General features: G+C 36.6%; 1 protein-coding gene across 1 annotated transcript in view; it reads left to right on the top strand.

The window, feature by feature from the left end:
* nipal4 (NIPA like domain containing 4) overlaps positions 1-9,190 on the top strand; it is a 27,612-nt gene extending 18,422 nt beyond the window's left edge. The window contains exons 5-10 of the mRNA XM_030153215.1: positions 4,354-4,444; positions 4,644-4,804; positions 5,011-5,178; positions 5,298-5,377; positions 5,589-5,801; positions 7,239-9,190. Of these exons, the coding sequence (XP_030009075.1) occupies positions 4,354-4,444; positions 4,644-4,804; positions 5,011-5,178; positions 5,298-5,377; positions 5,589-5,801; positions 7,239-7,439 (914 nt within the window). The 3' untranslated portion in view covers positions 7,440-9,190. The remainder of the gene's footprint in view (positions 1-4,353; positions 4,445-4,643; positions 4,805-5,010; positions 5,179-5,297; positions 5,378-5,588; positions 5,802-7,238) is intronic.
* The last annotated feature ends 2,700 nt before the right edge of the window (positions 9,191-11,890 follow it).

The raw sequence follows: 11,890 nt of genomic DNA, 5'->3' as shown, positions 1-11,890 counted from the left end.
GAGACAGGTTTAATGTCCTGAACTGTTGGAGAGCAAGGCAGGAGTTTTCATTTTTAGTGTAATCATCTCCAGTCACCTCTGTGAAAACTAGGGGTGTGTATTGGCGAAAATCTGGCGAGATGATACAAATCACAATACTAGGATCACGATACTATATATCACGATATATCATGATAGTGTTAAAAAGGCAATTTTTTTGTTTGTTTCTTTTTTTTAAATGATTATTTCCTTGAAGAATTGAATTACACCAGAAATATGCACAAATACTAAACACATTTTTATTTGATCACAACAGGATCTAATGCTGTATCACAAAATTTTCCTGTGTTAAAACTTAAATTATGTTTTACAGACATTACAGTTTAAGATCCTGCTCAAATGTGCATATTCTATTAGTTCATACCTAACATGATAACATTATTTTTGTGCAATCCCAACAAAGGAACTAACATTATTTAAGAAGAATGTTAAATAACAATAAATAAAATATAAACACAAAAACAAAAATGAACCTCCACAATATCTGCATTTGAATAAATACCTAAAAATATCAACACTACTTTTTAATATCGATACAGTATTGTGAAATGAAATATTGCGATATATTGCAGAACAGATATCTTCTTACACCCCTAATGAAAACAGAAATAATGTTTATCGCTATACACGTGGTTTACCACCAAATTTATTACCATCTAATTTTCTGTAATCTGTTACCACCTAATCTATTCTGGTGTTTAATTCTTTTATTTTGGTCTTATTTATTCTTCTGTACAGCACTTTGGTCCACTGTGGTTGTTTTAAAGTGTTTTACAAATAAAGCTGGATTGGATTGGAAATCAAATGGTAATATAATTAATTTTATACGTTTTAGAATTCTGTACCAGTAAATGTCTGTTGGGTGACATTCACACCATCAACCTTAGTGCTGTTTGTTTGTTTGTTAGCTGGGAGATTTTTTTTTAATGTGGCCAATATTTATCAGCCCTGCGATGAACTGGTGATTCCACCTTCACCCATAAGTGGCTGGGATAGGCTCCAGTGACCCTAGTGAGGATAAAGCAGGTTCAGAAAATGAATGAATGAGTGGCCAACATCAAATTCCTGTGTCCTGAACTTAAAGGTTATCCACAAAACCACAGGCATTAGACGTGTTCAGACCATTCTTTGCAATAACAGTACTAATACAATCAAAATATTCCATTCCAACTAAAAGTAGTGCTTTAAATAAATTTTAAAGTAAACTTTTTAAGTATTTTCGATAAAGCCTCCTGTCAGTGCTTTCCTCTTATGTCTATATATAATGTTATGGAATATTTTTACCCCTGCGTAGGTGTTGATGTTGAATTTGCACTACTTTCTTGTATATGTGACTCCCTTCAGTGCAGAAAAGTGATGAATCTCCAGTTGAAGTGATTCGGATAAATTCTGATGTGACTATCAATGTGTCCTCAGTCTGACCAAAGATCAGGTCTGTATATGATTCAGGACCACATACGACGAAAAGCAGAAATCAAAAGATCATATTCCATGTGATGTGTGGGGTTCACAACAAAAACAGAACAGTCTCACATGAGTGCAAAGATCAGATTTGGACCACTTCAGCCTGTAGTGTGAGTGGAATGTTGTTTTTGTTAAGTGTATAATTAACTTTCAGAAGCAGACCTTACAGTTGCGAAAAAAAATTATTAGACCATTAAAAATAAGTTATGCAATCAAGTACTAACTCTTGTGTGCGTCATGTGACTAAAACAGACAGAAAAGAAATGCATGGAATGTCTAAAAGCACTGTTTTTGTCAGTACAATGCCATAGATATTGATGTAAGAACTGAAGTGATTTTGGTTATTATCAAGAAAACATGGAAAATGGATAGATATCAGCTCTGAAATTAAACTACTATGAGCTATTTTTGTTGTTTTCATTATATTTATCCAAACAAATTTACCTTTAGTTGGACCAGGCATTAAAATGAACACGAAACTGAAGAAAACAAGGGTGGTCTAATAATTTTTTCTGTGGCTGTATTTTGTGAAAAAAATAAAGTGCAATATAGTCCATGGAGAGAGAGACGAGTAAGTTTGATCACATATGAATTATGCATCATTTACAGGGTGGGGAAGCAAAATTTACAATGAACATTTAGTTGTTTTTTTCTCAGCAGGCACTACGTCAATTGTTTTCAAACCAAACATATATTGATGTCATAATCATACCTAATACTATTATCCATACCTTTTCAGAAACTTTTGCCCATATGAGTAATCAGGAAAGCAAAAGTCAAAGAGTGTGTGATTTGCTGAATGCACTCATCACACCAAAGAAGATTTTGCGATTAAATTTGTCATTTCTGCGGTTCAGAACAGCATCGACAGTGAAGATCTTTTCATCTGAAAAGATTGTTACAATGGAGGACTTTTTCTTGAACCATGTAATCATTTTCTTGCACCTTTCCAATCTCTTTTCCTTCATAGCTGTTGTCAACAAGTGTTTTGGTGTTCTTGTGTAAGATTTTAACTTCAAATCATGTTTTACTGCATTTCTAACGCTCTTGTTGTCTACCTCAAGTTCAATTGCCATTTTTCTCATGGATTTGGTTGGATCCTTTAGGATTTTGGATTGGAGAGCTTTAATAAAAGCTTTGGTACGTTTTTTGTTGCTTCCTCCTCTTCCAGACTTTCTCGTAATAGTTTTGCTCATAGTCATTCTCTTCTTTCCATTATAAACAGTCTTTATGGACACTCCAACTATTTTTGAAATCTCCTTTGGTGTGACGAGTGCATTCAGCAAATCACACACTCTTTGACGTTTGCTTTCCTGATTACTCATATGGGCAAAAGTTTCTGGAAAGGTATGGATAATAGTGTTAGGTATGATTATGACATCAATATATGTTTGGTTTCAAAACAACTGACGTAGTGCCTGCTGAGAAAAAACAACTAAATGTTCACTGTAAATTTTGCTTCCCCACCCTGTATATATATGATGATTGTCCATTTTAAAAGATAAATTTACAAGTCAAAGGAGTTACAGTTTGGGTTAAAAATATTTAAGTATCAGGCTATGAAAATATGTAAGTTTATAAAATCTACACACCAAAAAGTCACAGAGGTGGTATTATCGTATCTGTCTCTACAGTCTGTTCAGTTTGAAGATGACTGCAGTGATTTTCATCTTAAATGTAAATACTGAGTAGCATCCACTTTGTTGGTGATGTGTGTAGAATGAGAAATGCAGTCCACTCACTAAGCTGTTTAACACAAAACTAGATGTTTCTTAAAACACAGTAAAACACAGTGACATAAAATTATCTTTTAAATTGACCACCATCATATGTGTAAATGGTGGCATAATTCAAAGTGGACTAAAAAAAAATAAAAGTCTCTTATCATTGACTGCTGTTAATATTTTTTCTGAAGTTAAATCACATCGAGAACAGCAGAAGGGGTGGGACTTCAGACCAAGCATCAGTGGTGGCATAAAGTTAGCAGAACAGACAGAATATCATTAATTACAATGATTTGTATGACAATTATTTATCTCCAATGTTTGTATGGTGACAATCCCAGTTATGAGTAGTGCTTTTGAATCTGTGTTTTAATACAGTAGAGCAGGGGTGTCAAACTCATGTTAGTTCAGGGGTCACATACAGCCTAATATGATATGAAGTGGGCCGGACCAGCAAAATAATAGAAATAATAGGATAAAAACTTATGAATAATGTCAACTCCAAAGTTTTTTTCTATGTTTTTGAGTGAAAAAGTCAAACTGCGTAATGAAAATGTTTACATCTACGAACTGTACTTGAACATAACATGAACAAATATGAACCTGAAAATTCTTAAGAAAAATAAGTGCCATTTTAACAATATTAGGCCTTAGTTTATCATTTATACATATCCATTACAACTTACAGATCACAGTGGATCTACAAATACACAAAACATTTAGTAGCAGGCAGAATATTGGTACAATTCCACATACTTCTCTTAAGAAATATCAGGTTATTCACATTTTTTGTAAAAGGCTTGTCTGTAAATGTTAACATTTTTGTGTAATTTTACTTTTTTTTTTGCTACAACAAAGAGAAAAATTTGTAGTTCTCATTATTTATAAGTTATTATGATAGTATTTTACTGGTCTGACCCACTTGAGATTGAATTGACCTAAACTGATTCTAACATCCTTGAGTGGTACTATCATCAGTGTAATATCTGCAGGTCACAAATTCATCCCAGGGGCCAGATTGGACCCTTTGGCAGGCCGGATTTGGCCCCCGGGCCGCATGTTTGACACCTGTGCAGTAGAGGCTGTTATTGGACTGACGGCTCCTTCACTGTCTCTGTTTATGCAGTGGGGGCAGGGGAGGTCTGTAACTTCGCTGCCTACATGTTTGCTCCGGCCACGCTGGTCACTCCACTGGGCGCTCTGAGTGTCCTCATCAGGTACCTGCAACTCTCACACACAAAAAGAAGTTGTTCGAAACTGCTCAAAACACCTCATGCTGTACTTTGCACAGAAGTAGTTTTACAGGCTTCGGGGTCAATACAATCACAATTAAAAGTGTTATTATGGAGTCAAATGACCTGTTTTCCAGATGGTCTTTCACATGTGATATTCACAGTGTGTTACTGTGCGTTTCAGTGCTGTTCTGTCCACTTACATGCTTGGGGAAGTATTGAATATCGTGGGGAAACTGGGCTGTCTGCTGTGTGTGCTCGGAAGTGTCCTTTTGGTCATCCACGCTCCACAGGAACAGGAAGTGACATCACTGCAAGACATGACCAGCAAGCTGCTGGAGCCTGGTGAGATTATTCACCAGATTCTTTTTCAATTTGACACACGTTCTTTACATGTGCCATTCTCTCAATTTTTGAATTTTTGCAAATTTTTGAGAAGATTGAAAGTTCAGACTCTGGTTAGGCAGAGTATCAGTGAGCAGGGGGTCAAAGGCAGGGGTGTTAGTAAGCTCCGCCTCCTTTTTCACTTCACCAGTAACGCTCTGTTTCAGGTTTCCTGGTGTACGTGTCAGTGGTGTTAGTCCTGTGTGCAGTACTTGTGCTGTACTTCTGCCCACGAGTTGGTCAATCCAACATCCTCATCTACATCAGCATCTGCTCGCTGCTCGGAGCCTTCACCGTCTCCTCCGTGAAAGGCCTCGCCATCGTCATCAACACCAGTGAGAGACTGAAAAATAGAGAGGAAGCATGTTTCTGTCCTGCCTTTTGAATGAGTCCTGTTAAAACCTGAATGGGAATGTTCAAAAGCTCCTCTGTTTTTTTTTTTTCCTCTTTTCAGTGTTTTATGACACTTTAGTACTTGCGAACCCCCTCACCTGGATCCTGCTGCTCACACTCATTGTTTCCATAGTAACACAGGTGAGCTGTGATACTATTTTCATCCTCTCCTAATAGCATGCTTCTTCAACTGACCCGGTCACAGATCCATTATTTATCAGAGTTATCAAACGTGTGCCATGTGTGACACTGAAAACCATGAGCTAATCCCATTTTTCGACCACACATGAACCCTTCAGCCGTGTTTTTTTTTTTTGTTTTGTTTTGTTTTTTTTTTTTTCCCCATCTGCAGGTAAACTATCTGAACAAGTCTCTGGACACCTTTAACACCCTGATGGTTTACCCCATCTACTACGTCCTCTTCACCTCCGTGGTCCTCTCCACCTCCATCATCCTGTTCCAGGAGTGGAGCAGCATGTCGGCTGTGGACATTGTCACCACACTGGGAGCTTTCCTGGTCATCGTGGTGGGCGTGGCTATGCTGCACCTCTTCAGAGAGTTGCAGGTCAGTGATCCTTCAATGAAAAGCAAAACATGTACATCCATATGAACGATTTAATATTTGTCACTTTAAGATTTCATATTTTTCATCATTATCCTAATTAATGTTGAAAAAAAAAAAGCCCATCTTAAACTCAAAAAGTCACCCACAGGCCATTTCTGGAGCTTTAAAATGCAGAGTTTTAAAGACATCCATTTTAAAGGCATCTTGGAGGTTTTTAACCCTTAGGGGTCTGAGCCTATTTTGGCCGTTTCTGAGTACTTTTGATTTCACTTTTTATATACTATATAAAGAAATGTTTACTATACCCATGCTTGTTATCTTTTTTTCCATCACAACTTCATCTATCTCATCTGCCCATTATTTTTTTCACTTTAACCAACTATATCAACATAAAAGGCCAAAAAACACACAAAAAATATAAAATCTGATTTGAAAAATGTATATAATTTATTGCATAAATAACACAAAGATACTTAATGAACCTTTTCAAAGACTTTAAAAGTGAATGGTTCCAAATATTAAATATACGAAATCCAAATTGCAATAAATTAAAACTATACTCAAATATTTGACATAAAAGCATGTCTTTACATAGGCGTTTTCTCCAGTTTTCTCACCCCCCACTCCCACCCCCCGCCTCATTTTCATACTCTTATTCACGTTTGTTTGCTCCGCTTTCAAAACGTCATGTATCTGGTTGTATTTGCTCTACCAACATCAAATAAAAAGTGGGAGAGTGTTTCAAGTCCGCACTTTCGAATGCAATTGTCCCCAGTGGTTTACGTGACCGACTTCCAATGCCACGACATGTTGAAAATATCATGTGACTCAGTCATGGGGCCATGACCGTGGACCCCTAAAGGTTAAAGTGTGGACCTTAAGGTGGTTGCATTGAGGCATTTTATCAGGGTGTGGCCATTTGTTCTATATTTGTGTCACTGAAAATGAAGCTAATGATAAAGACAAGTTTGGCTATTTTTATGAGACAGTAAAAAGGTATAAATGAAGGTGTGGTTTCATATAAAACTCAGATGGATTATATTTGTTTTTAGTTTTTGAGCAGATTTTTCTTCATCATAAAATGCACTCGAGAAGCCTGATAATAGCAGCGTCATGGACTTGACACAATGGGGGAACTTTTTGTGCAACATCAGTATTTTGTTTTTCAAACAGTTGAATGCATTTACACAGTTTTTTTTTTTTTTTTTTGCAACAAGGTTGATTTTTCTTTTTTTCCAGCTTGTACAGCATGAATAACGGCATCATTCAGTCATTTGTGTGACCTGGACGTAATGTGACAAAAACAGTGATGAAGCCAGGCCTATAGATTTGTAACCGTGCTTAGTCTCTAGTTTAAAAGGAATAGACTTTTTGTAATGGTGTGTCATATTTTAATGTAATGCAAGAATTAAAGCTAATTTATGTCACCTGATGCAGATGACGATGAAGGAGCTCACCAGTCAGTTGTCTCAACCACTGGAGAGGGAGGAGCTTGAACAGGAAGTGTCGGCTAATGAGCGGATAGGAGGAGGAAGGAAAAGTAAAAAAGAGGATAAATACGGCCTGATGGACAACATGGTGATTGAGAGTCTGCCTCCTATGAGGGAGGATGGACCTCGAGTCTTCATCATCAGTTGAGACACAGAAGAGGGGATGGATAGGACTTCAGAACGGTGAACGCTGTAGTCCTCACGCTGACTCTTACTGTAAATCTTTTTCACTCTGCAAGTCACTTTCAATGTTTTAGCTTCACTTTAACCTGAGGTTTAACCGCATTCACTTCGAACCTGTATTTGAATCTGCAGGTAGTGCACAGCATTCTCAGCATATCAGACCCACCAAGTTCTGAAAAAACAAAAAAACAACAAACATAGCATACTTTATATTTCTTAGCGTAATGCAGTGTTTTTTTTTCCAGTGAAATGGTCCTTTGTTTTTCATTTGATTTCAGTATAACATGTTAATGCACTGCTAGTGAAAGATTTCACATCTGAGACATTATCTGCCAAGAGTGAGTTCCCCTCACACTGTGGCCTGAGGATAGTGTGTTTTTATGGACTGAGAAATGTCCTAGCGTTGTGCTCACATGCTAGTTTTTAATAGGATTTTTAAGGGAAGAATGAGAGCGCTTTTATTTTTACTCTTTCTTGCCATGTTTTTTTTTTTTTTTTTAAGAACAGTGCTTGTTGAAATGTAGAAAGCCCTGTACTCCTCTACGCTGATCACCACAGTCTATGAAGCTATGCCAGTACACACTCAGTATGTCTTTATCTTTCAGTGTATACTTCTATAAATATGGACACATTTTATTTTTCTTGAATCATTAGTTTTTGGACAGTTTGATATCATTTTAATGGTACTATCTGATAATAGCTCCATAAAGTGGGCGTATAATACAAGAGATACTAGATATGACTCAAGAATCAGCACTTCTATCCTCCAAAATCTGTTTTTAATTTAATTTTTTTAATTTTATTTTGTTTTAGTTTGGCCAAAACAACACATTTCATATTTACTCTTTTGAATTATGTCTGTAATTTTAAATGGATTATCTACTGAATGAACATTAAGTGTGTGTAGTGATCATACAGTAGTAGTGTCGTGTACAGCTGAGAACTGTGGTTTATGAAGCAGAGGATTTGACTTCCAATGTTGTTCATACAGTTGAACCCATGGACTTTGTGACTTTAGGGGAAAAAAAGTACTGTTTTTGCTCAAGTTTGCATTAATACGTATCATTTCAGAAAGTCATATAAAGGCACAAGATATGTGAAATTACTACTATTTTCATACACATTGAAGTGCAGCATATGCAGCCACATATAACTATTTTTTTTTATCAGGGACACAATTATTTATATTTAGTTTTCTTTTTTTTGTAATTTAGTTACTATCAGTTGTGGACCAGCTCCATTTCACATTTCACCACATCAGCGTCCATCTGACACTAAATAAAGATGGAGGGTGTGACACTCGTTGCCACTGTGCAGCACTGGCAAATTAACTGTACATCAGCTAGCCAATTACCTGTTTTTATGATACATATTTACTGGATTCGGTGTAGCCCATGTCCCATTGACTAACATTAATGGGGTGTGCTTTATGACTGTACAGCAAGCAGCCACCAGGAGGCGATAGATGATTCACTTACATGTATTTTGCTCTCAAGAACAGAAATTGGAGTGTGTGGATAAGTCTATGATCCAGCATTATAAACAATATTACTGAAATGCATTTAAAAATGTGATGTTGGCAGTAAACCCATAAATACATGACATTCTGTTTATGCAGCTGTAAAAATGGGTGTGACTGTTGACTGGCTTTTTCCAACACCAAGCTCTGTCTTTTGTACAGTAATTATTTTAATAAAAAAATAAAATAAATAATGAAACCCAGACCGTGCCACAACTTGTAGTTTATTTGTTTTATACATTTCTGCAGTGGTGGGCCATCAGGGCCAGCAAGGCCTTCTCTGCTGGTCTCATCATCATCACCATCAGAAACACTGACCTACATTTACAGCCTAAGTTCTAATATTTGTTCAATGAAAAAGTGTTCCCAATAGACTATTCTCTTCATTTCTTCATGTTTCTCCTGACTCCACCGCTTCCAGTTCGTGGATATGGATGGAAGATATTTGGTCCAATCATATTGCAGTGTATGTGTTGCCAGGGTTAATCTAATCTACCCTGGGCCTTTGGTTTCACCTCATAGGGTCAGCTACCTGAACCCCAATGTCATCAGCATTTATCCTTCCTCTGATTGGATGGTGAGAACTAAACTATTATTTTATATAGCCTTGGTAATATTCCTTTTGATTCATGCCAATAAAGCTCATTTGATTGAATTGAACTGTTAATACATTTAAGGTAGAATAGTTTACGCCCACAATGGCTGACAGAGGAGAGGTCTTGGACATACTTAAAGATCCATTTTCAAGGCAGACTTTTACAGGAAAGCTGGACATGGTGAGGAGAGCTCGGCCAACCCTGACACTAGCTGGTCTAGTGGACATTCTCAGCCCTCAAGAGAACAGAAACTTGTGTCCAGTTGTGTTCCTGACAGAGGAGACACAGCCTTGGCCTTCATGGACAAAAAGGACTTACTACCACTTCTGGAAGGACTCTCTGAAGTTTTCCTGCACAAAGACAGGAGGATGGATTTTAAATATAAAACATGAGCATCTCTGGTAAGTAGGATATGATGTTTTTAATTTACTTTTTTTTTGTCATGTCATTAGATAAATATTGATTGTGAACAGGGCTGGTGTGGGTCCCTTTCTCAGCTCGGGAGTTTTATGCCCAAACTGGCCCACTTTTTCCATGGAGGAGGAATTTGAATAAATGAATCAGCATCTAGCTCTTACAATGCTTTTTCATTACCCTGCCCCCGAAGGGGAGGCAGGGAGTATTGTTTTTGGTTTGTTTATTTGTTAACACTCTAGCAACAAAACTTCTGCTTTAATTCATACCAAACTGGGTTTGTAGATTGCCAATGATCCAGAATAGATGTGGTTGCATTTTGGGAAAAGTATAAAAAAAGTAAAAGATAAAAAAATTTGTTTGATTTTTTAAAAATATTTTTTTCTTCCTGTTTCTTCAAATGTCTATATATACATCAATTTTGTTTCAATTTGCTTCAAACTTGGCACATATATAGAGAATATTAATATGCTGACATCACACACATAGACATGATGACATCAGCTGGATTGATACCAAAATGAGCTACAATACATGTGAGGGGTGGGGTTTGTTGTGCCTGGCACCACTTGTTATATGTTAGGTATATGTTCAGGTATATGTTGGTAAATTAACAGAAAACACTTCACTTTAACAATATGTTTCAAATTTAAATCAGATAAAGATTTATAAGGTAAAAAATATGATAAAGATGAAAACCTATTTATCTTTGTACAGGAGCAATAAGTTAAAATTAAAATAATTTGAAATTAAAATTGCATTTTTCTTCCCAACAGAGAGGTACTCTACTGTTAAGTTTACACTAATCTATATCATACTGGAAGGTCTCAGAGCGTGTGTGTGTGTGTGTGTGTGTGTCTGCACAGTACTGAGAAATTGACATGTTTTTAACTGGCCAATTTGGTATGTACACTTGAGGGATAGTCCCATCTCCACATTTAAATATCTCAGCAAGTTGATAGGACCAATATTTTGGGAGATATTAGTCATTTTGGAATACAACAGCTCGGAGTAGAGCCGCTGCTCCTCCGCGAGAGGTTTGGAGTTGTCTTCACTGGGTTTCTTGCTTTAGTAATAATGGTATTCACCCTTAGTACAGGAAATGGCCACGCCTTGTTGTTTTGTGTTTTTTGTATAGTATTGATGGTTTCTAGAATTGTGACATCATAGTGGTGGTATTAAGAGGTTGAGTAAGTCCAGTAAGTCCCCACTGAAGGCCCAGGTACCAAACACATGACCCACCACTGCATTTCTGTAGATTTTCATTCTTTTTTTTGGTCCTAGCCTATTATCCAGTATTACCACATTGTGAGCTTGGATATTTCAATCCTACTGTTCTACTGTTTTTGTTTTTTTTATTCCAGGCTAAAGCCACCTTAATCTGCTATGACACTTGGAAATTCTAGCAGCAATTATCCACAGAAAATGAAACAAACTCAGTTAAATCAGCAGCAGGAAGTTTGTAATTGTCAACACTACATGATTTATTGATGAATAATTTCGACACTGGTTTGAGATATGTCTTCATGTATTTTTCTATGTGAGGTGATTCTTGTGTGCTTGTTGATCAGTAGTCTAAATCATTTGTCGCTGTATCAGATCTACTGCTGCTTGTGTGAGAAACCATATTGGGCCTCATGCACAAATCTGTGCTTAAACTCTGCATACGATCGTTTGACGCACAAATCCAGGATTCATCAATATTTTCTTAACCAAATTTGTTCTTAATCTGCGAGCAAATTTAGAACTGTCTCAGACCATGCATATGCACAAATGAGGAAGGCCCTACTGACTTAGAAAATGCAGCCAACACATACCTTTTAAGAACATGCAGAGTATATAAAACCACACCCATTAAAAAGAGATTTAATTAACATTTTTAAAAAA

The sequence above is a fragment of the Sphaeramia orbicularis genome, chromosome 14 (assembly GCF_902148855.1).
Source record: "Sphaeramia orbicularis chromosome 14, fSphaOr1.1, whole genome shotgun sequence".
Classification (NCBI taxonomy): Eukaryota; Metazoa; Chordata; class Actinopteri; order Kurtiformes; family Apogonidae; genus Sphaeramia; species Sphaeramia orbicularis.
This window is presented reverse-complemented; position numbering and strand designations above follow the sequence as displayed.